At 48.6% G+C, this 17246-nt stretch overlaps 1 protein-coding gene and 1 long non-coding RNA gene across 4 annotated transcripts in view; one reads left to right on the forward strand and one right to left on the reverse strand.

The window, feature by feature from the left end:
• Positions 1-1412, reverse strand: part of LOC308474906 — a 32590-nt gene extending 31178 nt beyond the window's left edge. Inside the window, exon 1 of one of the 2 annotated variants that reach the window (XR_013985027.1) lies at positions 252-275. This is a non-coding gene — a long non-coding RNA (uncharacterized lncRNA). Of the gene's footprint in view, positions 1-251; positions 276-1324 lie in introns of those variants that run through there. The other variant, XR_013985028.1, reaches the window with a different exon arrangement.
• Positions 1366-17112, forward strand: LOC308474829 (arylsulfatase D-like). 2 transcript variants are annotated; one of them, XM_081001347.1, is made up of 11 exons: positions 1366-1520; positions 2992-3141; positions 3379-3500; positions 4239-4361; positions 5882-6305; positions 6386-6522; positions 7042-7176; positions 8276-8438; positions 9315-9436; positions 9833-10233; positions 16812-17112. In XM_081001347.1, the coding sequence occupies exons 1-10, from the start codon at positions 1441-1443 to the stop codon at positions 10207-10209; spliced, it is 1833 nt and encodes a 610-aa protein (XP_080857473.1). In that variant the 5' UTR covers positions 1366-1440; the 3' UTR covers positions 10210-10233; positions 16812-17112. The 2 variants fall into 2 exon arrangements, with proteins under 2 accessions (XP_080857473.1, XP_080857474.1); XM_081001348.1 differs by lacking the exon at positions 1366-1520 and adding an exon at positions 1614-1862.
• The last annotated feature ends 134 nt before the right edge of the window (positions 17113-17246 follow it).

The following is a 17246-nucleotide window of genomic DNA, read 5'->3' on the forward strand; positions in this document are numbered from 1 at the left end:
TCTCGTAGTCTTACTCAAGGACTCTCACTCTCCTGGCTCTTAGCCAGTGCATGGCTCAAACCTTCACATAGGATGGAGCCCACAAGCCAAAAGTCTGATATATAATTCAAACTTCTTTTCACTTTAACCACAAAATAAAGCCTACCTTCAGATTACTGCTGTGAACTGAATGTGAGTAAAACTTTATTCTTACTTTTAAAGAAGACTGTGTTGTGTTATTATTTTAATAGGAAAATAAAGGGGAAACTTACCAGGAACAATCCAGACTGGATAAGCCAAACTCGATTGCTTAATTAGAGGATTCTAACGAATCATCAACTAGTTTCCAGTAAGTTGGAAGGGAATGTGCTCTGCTGTTTACTCACTGGCTTGAGTGAGGAGAGATAATATCAAAACAATATAACCTTTCCTACCTTCCTTAACATTCCCACAGTTATATGAAGTTGTCTATAAATTGAATGATTAAATAGGTGGTAACTGTCTGCAGTGCCCTTCTTTCTACAAAGGGCAATTGAATCAAAGCTACAGATGAACACAAACATTCAGATATTGTCATCTGGTATTCCTGGGTCCTTCAAGATAGTACCTATTCATTTCACATGCTTAAAAAGACTCTTCAGCTAGACTTAAAAAAATAACCCTAAAAGCCATAAATCATTTTGGACAGGCCTATTTACCTTCTAGTTTCTTTTATCTACCTAGAGGACTGACAATGAAAGACAATGAAATGCAGTCCAAAGGAAAGCAGAGCAAAACGTTTGGCACTGACATGGCTGCAGGAAGAAGGCACACAAGGTGCCAACCAACCCTTCTAGGAACTCTGGATTTCTGTAGGATTTACTCCTAGCCTTTTCTTCCCCCAAAGATATCCCGCAAGGCAGTGGAGGTTTAAGATCAGAGTTTTCCTTCTCCTAGATGGGCTACCTTCCCAGGCTGATCTGAGTCCCATCTGACCCTCACTTCCTTCTACAGCATGTGCAGAAACCACCTTCTTAACCATTGGACCCACAATTGGTCTGGTCAGCCAAGTGCTGAAGTCCCTATGAGGGTTTGAGACCCATCAGCTACCTTCATTGGTTTAGCCAGCCAGTTGAAGCCATTCCCCGGGTGTGGCTGCACGCTGACATCTTCTAGGAGCCCTAGGTGAGAGCTGAGCGCAGGGTGGGGACTAAAGTGGACCACGTATCCCAGAAGGAGAGCGACGTGTCCCCACCAGAAGTACTACCTAACACCCCACACAATCCCATATAACTCTATGATTCTATGAAAGAAAGCCTGCTCTACGCTTTCTGAGAAAGTTTGGAATTTTCCCTCGTCCCCTTACCGAAGCTCGCTGTTTTCAAGGAAGGCTTTTGCTTTCTCTGCAGCCTTTTACTGGCTCTGCCTAAGCCTTGCCCCTTGGCCAGGCTCCTTTCTTCCGGGTGGGTCCTGGCTTTCGCGATGGGGAATGCCTGGCTACACGGTGGGCTCAGCCAAGCAGAGGGCGAGCGCCTGGAGCGGGTCTCTCCTTCATTTCCAAGGTGTGCCTTTCCCGATTTCCTTGGACCATGACGGCTGCTTTCCACGGAGCTGCGTTCCCTTTCTGCGTGTCTGGAAGCGCAGCGTCGGCGAGCTCTGGTTTTGAGCCTGTGCTTGACTAGCGGGGTCGGAGGCGAAAGCCTGCCGCTTGCTTCCTCCTTTCAGACTCCCGTCCTTCAGAAAAGTCAAACTCCTGCAATCTTGCTTGGGGGGATCTTTGTTTTCAAAGGAATCATGGAGTTTGTAAAGCAGGGCGTCAGTTTTCAGTTATGTAAACGACTGAACTTTCCATTAAAAAATAAAATAAATTGGAGGGGAATCAAGACCCTACAAAGGCGTGGCAGGTAGAGCTGTCTTCCTCCTACCTTTGCCATTACGAGCAGCAATTCAGCAAACGAGCTTTCCCCATTACAAAACAATTTTCCTGCACACTGAATAAAACTTCACTTGCATAATACTAGGCTGTGGAGCTGCTATTAAAGGCACAAGAGTAGGCGGGCGGGGAAGGGGGGGAATTGCCTCCATTTGAAGAAGCAGGAAGTTGCTTGCTCTCAACAACAATAATATTGGTGGTTGTTGCTCTCAACATTGTTGCTCTCAACAACAATAATATTGGTGGTGGTGGGGAATGTTGTTCTTACCCTTCCTAGCATGGGCAACTGATATTATCCTTAAATCAGGACCATGCCTCTAGCCCCACCCCTATGGTCACAGCTCTGCCTCTGTGCTGTCCACACCTTATGGGGCCTATCTCTAATAGAGTCTTTTGTACCTCTTGGTACCCTGAGGCCTCCATGCATAGGACAATCTTCCCTCTACAGACATTTCTCCCAACACATGGGGACCTGTTATAGCAGAGATGTATAGTTCTCAACTTGAGGTGGGAGTAAAGTGGGGATCGATCCAATACTTAGGCTTACAGTGTTGCGCTTGTTGTTTTTAGATGTTTTAACTTTTTAAACTTTTCATTTCAATCATATTGCTTTACCACTCTGAGCTCCTTTGGAAAGAAGGGCGGAACAGAAATTTAATATTATAATTAAAATTGCATCATAATAATTTACATCTAAAGCAGTCCTGAAAGTGTCGCTCCATTTTACTCCACTGTCGTAGTCCGTTATAACAGTTTTATCACTGGCATACTAAAAATACAGTAGTACCTCAGTTCTCGAACGTAATCTGTTCTGAAAGACCGTTCAGGTTCCAAAAGGTTCAGAAACTGAGGCACGAAGGGCTGTTTGCACATTCAATTGAGAAAATTGAAAAACACGCAGCAGAAGCCATTCGACTTTTGAGGCGTGTTCAAAAATGGAAGCATTTACTTCCGGGGCTTTGGCATTTGTGTTCCAAAACGTTTGTCAACGGAGACGTTCTAGAACCGAGGTACCACTGTACTGTCATATGGTCTAGGTCTTTCCTCTCTCCTGTCAGCTTCATACAAGTAAACCATTGTTTGGTGATTTTTGATTTCAGAATCTATCTAACTACTCTGTTGGCTTTACTTATATCACTTGATGCCCGTGTGACAAATGCAGCTCTGAACATGAAACCTAATATTGTTCTGATGTTAGCTGATGACCTTGGGATTGGAGATCTAGGCTGCTATGGCAACGACACTATCAAGTAAGGGATTCTCAGGTTACTGTTGTATTGTTGTGAATATGACACTGGCTAAAAGGTTTCTTGAACAGCTTTGGGCCATCTTCCAGTTGATTTTACTTCACTGTCGCTTGTCACTACAGAGGAGCGTCACCTATGTGATGCAGGTTGCTTGGACTGTCAAGATAAATTGCCATATATTGCCTCCTTCTTTCATCTCCTGCTATTTCATTCTATTAATATATCACCTTTCTATCTCAGCACCCCCAATATTGACCGGCTGGCAAAGGAAGGAGTGAAGCTTACTCAGCACATTGCTGCAGCTTCGCTTTGTACCCCAAGCAGAGCAGCTTTTCTGACTGGCAGATACCCCATCAGATCAGGTCGAGTATATTTGGAATGTTTGGTTTGATGTGCAGCTGAGACAATGTGCAAAATTCAACAAAATAAGCATGCTGAAAGTAGTACAGTTTTGTTCCACATGAAAAACCAGTACTTCATTCCTGACTGCATTTTTTAGCATGATACTCAGGTGCTGATAAATTTATCTAAACCTCTTTTACAGCCATCTAAGCTAGTGGCCATAGCCTATTGTGGCTATGAGTTCTGAAAGTTAACTATCTGTCTTGTCTTGAATCTACTATCAGTGAAGTGTAATTCAGTGATGTATCTCCTGAGTTTAAATAATGACAATTACTTAAATTGTTGATTTAATTATCTGTTGAGAATTGTCGCTGTACATGGCATTAGGTTGGATGGTACTGGGATCTGTTGAAGTTTCACCAGGCTGATGACGCAAGGAACCATATTTAAATGACTAAGCTTTGTATTTGTTTTTACAGCTTCTATAATACTTTCCCCATCAATGAAATGGTTTTAGCATTATTATGTTGCGTCCCAGGACAGGAGCTCATTCCTGTGATAGTATTATTTAAAGGAAGGATATGGTGTTCTTGTGACAGCAGCAACCTTTGGATCCAGCCGGATGAATTTGTACAGCTGGGTTATATTGATGTCTTGATAAGGTTTGAGTGTAAAAAGTGATGCAGATCCATGTAAACTGAACTTGATAAATGTATTGGTGGTTGGTTTACTTGTGGCCTTTATCCTTGGTAATACAGGCATGGCTTCAGGTGGTTCATATCGGGCTTTGCAGTGGAACGCTGGCTCAGGAGGACTCCCTGCCAATGAAACCACTTTTGCCAAGGTCTTGCAGCAGCAGGGTTATGCCACGGGACTTGTAGGTACGTAGAAATCCTATGACCTCCTCATGATCATAGGTGTCTATAGATCTTCAGGTCTTCATATAAAAACAAATGCTTATTAAATCTTGGATGTGAAGATGATGAAAAATTACTGGTTCCAGCGGATAAGAAAATGTTTGTTGCCTGACCTTTCCTCATCATAAGGTCTGTGGAATGAAGGCAGCTTTGACATTGACTTAATTCCCTGTTCCCATAAGATCCTCTGTTTGTTTGTTAAAGCTAAGTGTCCCCATGCTTACCTGGAATTTGCCCTCTTTAACCTGTCTGTCTGCCTGTCTCTATCTCTCTCTGGGTGTGTGTTGAGAATAAATCTGGGGTATTTGGTATGACTGGGTCAGAATGTGCTACATTAACATGACCTACTTTTACGTGACTTATACTAACGGTGTTACACAATAACCTACCTGTACTGTAGCAAGCATTTGAGCGAGGCAAATATGTTACCAAGTGTGTGGGCAAGTATGTCTTTGTTTTCTGACTTGTATACCCACTTGGTAACATTCATGATTTAAGATGGCGGAAGTAAAGTGAAAAGAAAAATCAGAAATACCAAATGATTGTAAAAAGAGAGAAAAGAAATAATACTGTAACTAGATTTCCATTTATAGTTGCATGTATGCATCAGTACCTAAACACCTGGCTGCAATTGTGTAAACAGTGTGCAGGGACAGTAATGACTGTATCTTAAGGTCATCTTGAGATTCAGGACTGGGTTAGATGTTTAGGACTTTTTCTGTGTGGATTAGGAGTGCTCCTGAAGTGGTGCATGCTCATTGCTGCCTTCTGTGGGAGTCTTTCTCAGACTACATGCTGGGCTCGTGCGTGAGAGTTAAGAGTCAAATGATTAGACCATCAACTGGAAAGGAAGCCAAGTGCAACAAATTGTTGATTGATTTCACAGTGGAAGTTAGTAGGTCAAGAGACTCCACTAAATCTGCTGTGTTGCAGTTTCCCTGTAAATCTAAATGTTCACAGTACTTCTAAAGATTCACAGTCACAGCGGTCCTTTTGAGAAATGGTTCATGTATTAAACATGAAGATTAACACAGTCTGGCACAGATGGTCAGGTAATGCCACTTAAAGGATCATTCGGAAATCTCCGCTTAAAGGATCATTATAGGGAGGGAAATAAGGATTTGAGTGGACAAACATGCCATACTTTTAAAGCACACTGATACCAGATTTACACGTTATGGAGAAGCTTACAAACTAGTTTCTTGAGGGTACTGGGAATTGTAGGTATGTTAGGTGAGCACACTTAACCCCTTCCAGTTCCAGGATTCTTTAGGGGAAGCCATGACATGCTAAAATGCTACAAGAGTGCTTTAGTGCTGCTATAGTCCCATGAAACTGCACGGTTGTACAGTGCCATTCATTGCGACTGTGTTTGAAAGGAAGACCTTCCTGGAAGATAACTTTAGTTATCAAACTTTGAAGGGGTGGGCAGCAGAATCCACTCCAAGTAATAGTAACAGACTGTTTTCTGCTTTAATTTCCAGGGAAGTGGCATCAAGGGGTAAACTGTGACTCTGTCCATGATCACTGCCACCATCCTTTGAGTCACGGCTTTGATTACTTTTATGGCATGCCTTTCACTCTTCTCAACAACTGCCAGGACCACAAGCCTCCAGAGTTGGATGCAGCGTTGCAGGCTAAGCTGTGGTTTTACACCCAACTTATTGCCCTTGCAGTTCTCACAGCTCTTGTAGGAAAGACAACAGGACTGGTCTTTGTTACTTGGAAGGTGGTCACCTTTTTTGCTTTGCTTGGGTTCCTGTTTTTTGCTTCCTGGTACTCCAGTTATGGCTTTGTGAAATACTGGAATTGCATCTTGATGCGCAACCACAACATCACTGAACAACCAATGAAGCTGGAAAGAACGGCTTCTCTTGTCCTAAAGGAAGCAGTTTCATTTATTCAGAGGTAATTGAACACTTTCCCTGAAATATCAAACTGCAAAGATGCTGCAATTTACTAAATGTGTTCTATTCATTTCTTTTAAGCAACAAGCATGGGCCATTCCTCCTCTTTGTTTCTTTTTTGCACGTCCACACGCCCCTGTTTACAACAGAAGCTTTTCTTGGGAAAAGCAGGCATGGGATATATGGAGACAACGTAGAAGAAATGGACTGGTTAGTAGGTGTGTTGGCTTTCTCTAAGCATTCTTCTCTTGTTAATGGACACTGATCACCCCAAGTGGTGGTGAGGCATGGACTATGATTCTGTGGCTGTCTTGAACACTGCCTTGTTTATGGGCTGCAAGGATTGAGTGAATGATTTAAAAATCAGCTACCCTTTCTTGTAGTACAAAGGTGAAATATAGAACATCCTGCCCTCAGTGCTGCAGTTTATTACAATTTTGGTGGGATCACAGACACATCCTGTTAGGATGGAGAGGAGGAGGAGAAAGGTTCCTGCATGGCTACTGTCGATTCTACAACGTACACCTTTATGCAATAATTTGATGTGCATCTAAGGAACAGCTAGCCTCTTTCAAAGTCAGGAGGGAGAGATAGGTTATCCCTGTTTCATGAGCAGTTTTAGAAGCCAAGCTTAACTTGTACCACAGGACTGTTTTGAGGATAAGATAAGACAAATTCCTTGTGTGCTATTGTCTCCATAGTAAATATTTGTTTTTGGTGGGGGGTTAACTCTGTAGGTCAAATTCTAGATGCTATTGACAAGGAAGGCTTAAGAAACAACACATTGACCTATTTTGCCTCAGACCATGGAGGGCAACTGGAAGCTCAGGAAGGAACAATACAGCTGGGTGGCTGGAATGGCATATATAAAGGTAAACAGTGCAGCAATACAGTTGCTTTGCCTATCTGGAAGTTTGGGTAATTTTGCTTTGGGTTGTTTTCCAGGATAAATTGATCTCTTTTCCTGTGCTATGAAATTAGGAGGCATGTGGTCTTTTATTGACCACACCCTGTATACATATGTCTATGGGAACTCTTTTGAGTTGCATATGGCTGATAAATATTATTGGGTAACCCACAGCTGTCCATGGAGGCGCAGGTCACTTCTGTGTCCAGGGCATCTGTCTACCAGCTCCATCTGGTATGCTGTCTGAGGCCCTACCTACTCATGGACTGTGTTGCCAGAGTGGTGCATACTCCACTTGGACTACTGCACTGAGCTCTGTGTGGGGCTACCTTTGAAGGTGACTCAGAAACTACAACTAATCCAGAATGTGGCAACTAGACTGGTGACTGGGAGTGGCCCCCGGGACCAAATAACACTGGTGTTAAAGGATTTCCACTGGCTCCCAGTACATTTCTGAGCAAAGTGTTGGTGCTGACATTTAAAGCCCTAAACAGCCTTGGGCCAGTATACCTGAAGGTCTCCACCCCTATCATTCAGCCCAGACACTGAGGTCCTCCTCTGAGAGTCTTCTGCTGGTTCCCTCACTGCAAGAAACAAAGTTACAGGGAACCAGGCAGAGGGCCTTCTCAGAAGTGGTGCCCTCTCTATGGAATGCCCTCCCTTCAGAGGTCAAGAAGATAAAGAACTACATAACTTTTTACAAGACATCTGCCCTATATCGGGAAGTTTTTAATGTTTGATATTTTACTATGTTTTATATATGCTGTAAGCCACCCAGAGTGGCTGGGGAAACCCAGACAGATGGGTGGGGCATAAATAAAATAATAATACAAATACAAATACAAATATGGAAGGTTGCAATATATTCTAAAACCTGTGATCTGCTTTTGTTTGAAATGAAAGCAATCCCACTGATTCTCGGCCCTTTAGTGCATATTGATAGTTTCAAAGAAAATGGAAAGGCCATGTGGTTCCACCACCCACAAGAGACTTGGGATGTTCTTTTGCTTAGGAAAGTAAGTATAATAAACATGTCTGTTTCTGCTATTGTGTTCCCAATGTAGGGGGCAAAGGCATGGGAGGTTGGGAAGGAGGCATTCGGGTGCCAGGCATCTTAAGGTGGCCTGGAATGCTCCCTGCCAACACTGTTGTCGACGAACCAACAAGCCTTATGGATATTTACCCTACGGTGGCTCATGTGGCTGGAGGGACTGTACCACAAGACAGGTATAGAGCCTGTATCCTTGCTCATATTGTGCATGCTCTACTTGAAGGCAACTTGAAATAAGCAGTCATCATGCAATATATAATGTAGCCTGGGAGCAGTGGACATTGATAGTCAGTGTAGGTTCTTTGTTCAAGCATACACTTTTCCTTCCTTCCCTCCATCCCTCCCTCCTTCCTTTTGGGGGGTGGGGCGGGTTATCCAGTATTCTTCTGCAAGATTCAGTCATCTGAATTAAGGTATTAAGTAATACTTTTTTGTAGGCAACGTACACTTTTCCAGCACTTTTGCTATCTTTTGAAATGAAAGAAAGAGAAAATTCCCAGCCCACCTAGTGCATCAGTGCGATCATTAATGCTGTGTGGAATATGGTTGTGTTGGTGTTGTAAGCATCTACTGCACAGCATTTGTGACGTAACTGATGACCATGGTTCCTCCATTTATGGCCTATATTATTTTGTGAATGTTGGAAATGTTTCCTTAGTTAGGTTTTGTTTATAATTTTGGCTGCTCCCTCTCTGCAGCACTGAAGCTTAAGCATGCTCACATAACACTTAAAAGAAGAAGAAGCAAATATCTAAATAACTGCACTACTTCATGACTTCTTTCCTAATAATTAGTTCTTTGAATAGTGTATACACTCATCTTTCTTCTTTGTTATAATATCTTTGGACATAATGTAATTGTGTCCCTCATGGCCAAATCTGTGTTTAATCAAATGCTGAGGGGAAATATTGAAAACAAACTTTTCAGGATGTTGTTCAAAATTGATGTGAATGCATGGGGGGGGGGCTCTGTTTACAAGAAAGCACTGCAAAAACATGGCCTTTTCATTTCAGTCTTCTGCCTGATGACGTATTCTTTCTTTGTCGCTATAGAATAATTGACGGAAGGAATCTATTGCCTTTGCTACAACAAGAAGTCAAGCATTCAGAACATGAATTCATGTTTCATTACTGTGGATCATACTTACATGCAGTACGGTGGCATCAGAAAGACAGTGAGTACAACAAATTCCCCAGTGTGAAAACAAACCTCCTGTTATTTAAAATAATAAGATGCAGGTATACTTAAATTTACTACTTTTTTGTGGGGGTGGGGGGAGAACATGCCTGGTAATCATTGCCATAGAAAGCAGTGTTCCCAAGACTGCTGGGCCTAAAGTTCATTGTCAATGGAACTTGACAAAATCAGGTCAAGTGGCCAGAAGGAAAGTGAGAGGAATAGATTACACCTAATGCACTGGGCTATTGGAGAGTTGTTCTTGTGCATTTCCTTCTGTTGGCAAGTAAATTTATTTGAATTTTCAGATTTCAGCCAGATCTCCAGGGAATATCATCACCTTCATGATTATTGTTTCAGGGTGTTTTTGTTTGTGCTTTCTTTTTCTTCCCAGGTGGTGCATTATGGAAGGCTCATTACATAACACCAATCTTTCACCCCAAAGGCGCAGGAGCCTGTTATGGAAAAGGGATTTGCCCATGTTCTGGAGAAGGTGTAACGCGTCATGATCCTCCTCTGCTGTTTGATCTCTCAAGAGACCCATCAGAGGCTGTGCCTCTTTCACCGGACACGGAGCCCTTGTTCCACACAGTCCTAAAGCACATAGGCAGAGCTGTGGAGGAGCATCGCAGCTCCCTCACACCTGTCCCACAGCAGCTCTCTCTTGGAAACATTATGTGGAAACCATGGCTGCAGCCATGCTGTGGGACCTTCCCGTTCTGTTGGTGTGACAATGAAGAAAGTGATACACATTCATATAAAGTCGGCTGACCAAAGAATCCTTTTATGGCAGAGAACATCTGTCAGAGCTGCTTCCAGATCCTAGCTCACAGAGGATCACGCTAGCCAGCGATCATTAAATAAAAGTCTTTATTGAGTTACAGTTTCCATTCTCAAGCTGCTGCGTGCAACTCTACGTCTCATGGTTAGATCGGCGAAGCTCCATCTGAGTCTCCGCCCCTTGTACACCAACTTAATATCCTAGCCTTGCTCCACCTTTTCCGCCTGACTGTTCTTCTCTGGGTCCCTCTGCCCCCCGGGGTCTCTTCCTTCCGGGATTCCTCTGACGCTGACGCTGACCCCCCTGACTCTTCTCCCTCCTTTCGGCGGGCTTTAGGACCTGGCTCCCTTTCCGGGCTGCCTACTGCGCCACCTTCCTGTGCATTTGAACTTGGCTCGCGCGCCCAACCTTCCACCTTCCGTCTGACCGTTTCTTCGCTCCCCGATGGAGGTGTGGCCACTCCTGACTCGTGCCCTCCCCCCTGTTGTGAGCTGCCAGCGCTTGATCCCTGGCGCCCTTCCTCTTCCCTGCTCTCTGGCGGTGACGCTGGTCCCGATTTCCAACTGCTCCCCTCTGAGTCCCCTCTGGCTCTATCTTCCTGGGGTGTCCCCCTAGGCTCCCCCCTTGCCCTGGCCACTGGTGCTCCTTTCTGTGAATCTTCTGATTCACTGGAAAGACTCGGAGATCTCGGGTCGTCGTCATCACTCATCTTTTCTTCTGCCTCCTCCCCCTCGCTCTCTGTTTCCTCCCTTGCCCTTGCCTCTGCTCCTGAACCCCTGACATCCATCCCCCCCTCGAAGCCCCCTCTTCCCCCCTCCCCTCCTTCCGGTGCGGGATCTGGGTGCTGCTGTGTCAGGGGAACGAATGTCGGATACAGTTCGCTTCCCGTGGCGGGCCGCCATCCGAAGTCTTCCGGTTCTTCCTCCCTGCTCTCGTTGACGACGGTCACCTCCGCTTCCATCTCTGTGCCGCCGTGCTCGAAACCCGGGTCGTCCCCGAAAACGTCCATGTCCGTCTCTCCCTCGTTGCCTTCTGGAGACGTTGCTCGTCCTGGACCCTCCAGCCACCTTCTGCGGAACTGCTCCTCTGGTCGATCATCCCACCAATACGAGGGTTCTGAAGCAGATCCCGAGGGTGACCCCTCTGGGGAACGGGCGTCTCGTGTCGGTTCCTCGTCCGAGTCGAACCCCCGGAACGTGCTGGCTGAAAGCGTGGGCGTGAAAAGCCAGTCGTCGAAAAAGTCTGCTGGCATTGGCCTATGTGGGAAGAGGGCATGAAACTCTTCTTTGAGCAGAGGTTCGTCTAAAGCGTAGCCCGGCACCCAGCTGTTGGCACTGGCCGGGGTGCCCTCCTTGGCGAGAAGCTATTCTACCCCCTCTTCCCCCCGTCTGGAGTCCAAAATCTCCGTGACTTCGTTGATGCGCTCCTCCTGTGCCACTCCCCCTTGCCCGGTTCTCTCTCGGAGCGGACCCGGTGCCGTTCCTGGTTCCTGAAACCTGTGAGGTGCCTTGTAGGGAGTGAGCACCGATCTGTGGAACACCGGATGCATTCTGGAACCCTCCGGAAGAGCCAGCCTGAAAGCCACCGGGTTGACCTGTTCTTCGACTTGGTAGGGCCCCAGTTGTTTATGCCCTAGTTTCTTCTTCGCCAACGACCTGGCCGGCACTGCGTGGGCTGCTAACCAGACCCAGTCTCCCACATGGATCTCTTCGCCAACCCTTCTGTGTTTGTCCGCTTGTACCTTGTATGCGTGTTTAGCCAGCTCCAGGTGCCGCCGCAGCTGATCGTGGACCTCCTGCAACTCCGACGCGAACGCATCTGCTGTCTGCGGCTCCCCCTCCCCCATTCTTTCCAGTCCCGGGAAGGTTCTAGGGTGCCTCCCGTTGTTGGCGAAGAACGGCGTGACCCCCGTGGACACGTGCTTCGTGTTGTTGTAGGCGAACTCGGCGAGAGGCAGGTAATCCACCCACGTCGCAGGCTGTTGATTCGCATAACATCTCAGGTACTGCTGCATGATGGCATTGACCCGCTCCGCTTGCCCGTTGGTCTGCGGGTGTCTAGCCGACGCCAGGTTGATCTTGACGTTCAGGAAGCCCATCAGCCTCTGCCAGAAGTTTGAGATGAACTGTCGCCCTCGGTCGGACAGAATAGACCGCGGCAGACCGTGAACCTTGAACACGTGGTCTATGAACAGTTTGGCGGTTTGTTCCGCCGTGGCCACCTTCGCACACGGAATGAAATGTGCCATCTTGGAGAACAAATCCACCACCACCAGCACAGCCGTCTTGCCCCTCGAGCTGGGCAGATCCGTGACAAAGTCCAGGGCCACTCTCTCCCATGGCTCGAACGGAGTTTGCAGCGGTTCCAGCAGTCCGGCCGGCGGTCTGTGCACTGGTTTGGACCTCTGGCAGGTGTCACACCTCGCCACGTAGTCCGCGACTTCCCCTCTCATTCCGGGCCACCAGAAGTCTCTGGCTACTAATTCCACCGTCTTCTCCTTGCCAAAATGCCCGGCAGTGGGCGCGTCGTGCAGCTGCTGCAGTACCTTGGCGCGAAGTTCGTCTCCCGGCACGTAGATGGCCCCTTTACGGATGAGCAAACCATCTCGCAGCTGGAACTCGTCGGTCGCTGCCGTGCCCCTGTGCACCTCTGCCATCTTTGCTTGCGCGAAGGAGTCATCCTGCAACGCTCGTCGCACCGCATCCAGGTCAACTGTTGCCGCCGCGCACGCCCACACTGTCGGTGCGAAGATGTGCATGGCGGCCGCTGGCGTTGCCTCCTCCAGATACTGTGGCTTACGGGAGAGAGCATCCGCCATGATGTTGGTGTCCCCCGGGACATACTCTATTCGGAAGTCGAAATTCGCAAAGAACTCAGCCCAACGTATCTGCCTCTGGTTCAGGAACTGTGCCGTGCGCCAGTGCTCTAGATTCTTGTGGTCCGTGCAGACCTGCACCGTGTGCTTGGCGCCGATCAGGAAGTGCCTCCACGCTTTGAACGCTGCATGAATGGCCAGCAACTCCCTGTCCCAGATGGTGTAGTTCTGTTCGGACTTGCTGAGCTTCCTTGAGTAAAACGCTCCCGGCCTCCAAACCCCCTGCGGGTCTTTCTGCAGCAGGACTGCTCCCACGGCTCTGTCCGAAGCGTCTGTCTCCACCCTCATCGGCCTGCTGGGGTTGACATGAAGCAGCTGCTCTTCCGACGCGAAGAGACGCTTGAGTGCCTGAAAGGACTGCTCCGCCTGCTCTGTCCAGATGAACTTCTTTTTCTTGGAGCTGAGCGTGTCCGTGATGGCCGCTGTCTGCATCGCAAAGCCTTAGATAAACTTGCGATAGAAGTTCGCGAAGCCGACAAACCGTTGGACCTCCTTCCGGTTGCGTGGGCTTTTCCAATCCAACACTGCTCGGACCTTGGCGCTGTCCATGGCGAGCCCTTTATCAGACAACTTGTAGCCCAGGAAATCCACCTCGGTCACGTCGAATTGGCACTTCTCCAGCTTGGCGTAAAGCCTATGTTGCTGTAGCCTGCTCAGCACTTCCTTGACGTGTCTGTCATGCTCCTGCTGCGATTCCGAAAAGATCAGGATGTCATCCAAGAAACAGACGCACGTCTTGTAGAGGAGCCCCGCCAACACGTGATGCATGAAAGCTTGAAAAACGTGGGAGCCATTTTGCAATCCAAAAGGCATAACTCTATATTCGTAGGTGCCCAGGGGCGTGAACATGGCTGTCTTCCACTCATCTCCCTCCCGCATGCGAATGAGGTTGTATGCCCCTCGCAGGTCCAACTTGGTGAACACTCTGCCCTTCCGTACCTTTGCGAGGAGGTCGTCGATTCGGGGCATGGGGAAGTCCGATGGCTTGGTCACACTGTTCAAGATGCGAAAGTCCACTACAAGTCTTTTTTGGGGCGTGTCCCGCTTCTTAACAAAGAATACCGGACTGCCCCCCGCTGCCTTGGACTCTCGGATGAAACCGCGCTCCAAATTATGATCTATGAACTCTTTGAGTTCCTGCAGTTCGTCCTCAGACATGGAATACAGCTTCCCTTTGGGCAGCGCCGCCCCCGGCAGCAGGTCAATTTTGCAGTCATATGGTCTGTGGGGGGGTAGCCTGTCTGCCTCTTTCTCGCAGAAAACCTCCAAAAATTCTGCGTACTTGTGGGGAACCGCTTGCAGCGTGCCTAGCTGCAGCTGTGACTCCTCTTCCCCTCCTTCCTGCCTGGGCACGATGCAGTGTTCAGCGCAAAAGGAAGAGCCGAAGGTCAGCTGCCTCTGGTACCAAGCCAGCGTCGGGCTGTGCTTGTCCAGCCAACTCATGCCCAATACAATGGGCGTGTCCGATAGTTGAGTGACATTGAAGCTGATGATTTCCCTGTGATTCCCAAGTCGCATCACCATTGGTGGCGTCTGCTTCACCACTTGCCCCCCTAGCAGCTCCCTGCCATCCACCGTGACAACCTGCAGGGGCAGCGTGGCAGGCAGCAACTGTATAGCGTGCCGGTCGACAAAGTCCTGCCCTATAAAGTCCGCATTGCTTCCGGAGTCAATGGTGATTGGCACGTCCATGGTGATTCCATTGGGCAGCTGGAGCGACGCGGTGAGCTTCACTACCGGTTTGGGCGGGAGGGGGTCCATGGGCTGTAAAATCTCTGGGGACTGCTTCACTGACACGTCTGGCTGGGCCCCAGTGCCTCTTCTTCCAACCAGACTCCTTCGTTTCCCTGCTGTGGTTGTCCTTGCTGCGTTGCTGCAGTTACCATTGCTGAGGCTGCAGTGTGCTTGTGGAGCCTCTGGGGACACTCTTTCGCCATATGCTGTGGATCATCGCAGATGTAACACTTCCTGTTCCCTCTAGGAGGCTTCGCTTTCACTGCTGCCGGTGCTAGGGCTCTGGCTGCTGACTGAGCCCTTGCACCTCCAACCTCCATAGGTTCCGCTCCTCCTCCTGGCGGAGGCGTGGATTGCGCACGCGCTGCTTCTCTGGGAAGGAAGGAGGAGCCCCTGGCTGGTTCGCGCCCTCCACGCCCTTCGTCCCTGCTCCACGGACGTCCTTCCAGCCGCACCCCCACCGCCAGCGCCCTCTGAACGATCTCCTGCGTGGTCCGGGGTCTCTCCCCCCTCGCAATTTCATCTTTAACCGAGCCGTGCAATCCCTCCCAAAACAGGTCTCTTACAGGAGCCGAATCTCTGTCCCATTCCAGGGCACTGACCAAAGCGAAAAAGCGGGCATGGTACTGCCTTACGCTGGCCCTCCCTTGCTTCAGTCCATGTATCTCCTGCCGAGCAAGATCCACGTCAATGCTTGATAAAAAGCACCCATCCATCGCTTTAATAAAGGCATCCGCATTTTGGAGCGCCGGATCCTTATCTCTCCACAAATTGCGCAGCCATGCTTTAGCATCTCCATGCAAATGGGACATGATGAATCCCACCTTCTCTTGCTCATCTCTAAAGTCTTTGTTCAGCAGTTGCAGTGCACACATTACATCTGCTCTAAAGTTGGGGTACTGTTGCAAATTCCCATCGAAGTGAGAGACCAGACCGCCTGTTCGTCTCCCCAACCCAATCCCCTCCGGTTTGGGTGTCAGTTGCCCTTGCTTCGTAAGCACTTCCAACCTGACCTGGAGATCCCTGTAGGCGGCAGCTGCGTCCTCCTCTCTCTTCCTGGATGCAAGAGCCTCGGCATTCAGTCGTGTCACTGCTTCTCTGAGTTCCACTATCTGCTGTTCGGCCATCATGTTGTCTGCCGTTCGTGAGCTCGCTAGTAGGCACCCGCTTTCTCTCCTCTCCGTGAGGACGTAGATGCCCACAATCTAGAGATGGAGCTTACTGTCAGAGCTGCTTCCAGATCCTAGCTCACAGAGGATCACGCTAGCCAGCGATCATTAAATAAAAGTCTTTATTGAGTTACAGTTTCCATTCTCAAGCTGCTGCGTGCAACTCTACGTCTCATGGTTAGATCGGCGAAGCTCCATCTGAGTCTCCGCCCCTTGTACACCAACTTAATATCCTAGCCTTGCTCCACCTTTTCCGCCTGACTGTTCTTCTCTGGGTCCCTCTGCCCCCCGGGGTCTCTTCCTTCCGGGATTCCTCTGACGCTGACGCTGACCCCCCTGACTCTTCTCCCTCCTTTCGGCGGGCTTTAGGACCTGGCTCCCTTTCCGGGCTGCCTACTGCGCCACCTTCCTGTGCATTTGAACTTGGCTCGCGCGCCCAACCTTCCACCTTCCGTCTGACCGTTTCTTCGCTCCCCGATGGAGGTGTGGCCACTCCTGACTCGTGCCCTCCCCCCTGTTGTGAGCTGCCAGTGCTTGATCCCTGGCGCCCTTCCTCTTCCCTGCTCTCTGGCGGTGACGCTGGTCCCGATTTCCAACTGCTCCCCTCTGAGTCCCCTCTGGCTCTATCTTCCTGGGGTGTCCCCCTAGGCTCCCCCCTTGCCCTGGCCACTGGTGCTCCTTTCTGTGAATCTTCTGATTCACTGGAAAGACTCGGAGATCTCGGGTCGTCGTCATCACTCATCTTTTCTTCTGCCTCCTCCCCCTCGCTCTCTGTTTCCTCCCTTGCCCTTGCCTCTGCTCCTGAACCCCTGACAACATCATTCAAGAGGTTTCCTGTGTGATTTTAGCTGCTTCCTGTCAGTTAAGGTTGCTTTCTCCTTTTTCTCAAGGAGTCCCCAGGCTTGAAGGAGGATGCAGCCACATCATTTTCTGCCTGTCAGGCTCGGGGAATCAGGTCCCTTCCCCGGTGGCAGTAAAGAAGCTGATAAAAAAAAAGAGTTCTTACCAATTAGTTTATTCAATAATCACAGCGAGAGACAAAGGAATGTATCTCTCTCTCTAGAAATGGCTCCAAATAAAGTCCTGCCCTCCTTCGTCTCTGTTATGCCACGTCATCCCTGCACTGGTTGGTCTAATCTTTCTGTCTCTGAGCTTTCTGTTCAGCTACTCACACTGCCCGCCTAGTCCTGGGGGAGGGGGGCTCAGGAATGCTCACCAAAGACACTGTGTCTTGTCAGCTGTTTCTACT

Source organism: Podarcis pityusensis, assembly GCF_964106645.2.
Source record: "Podarcis pityusensis genome assembly, chromosome: 4".
Taxonomy (NCBI): Eukaryota; Metazoa; Chordata; class Lepidosauria; order Squamata; family Lacertidae; genus Podarcis; species Podarcis pityusensis.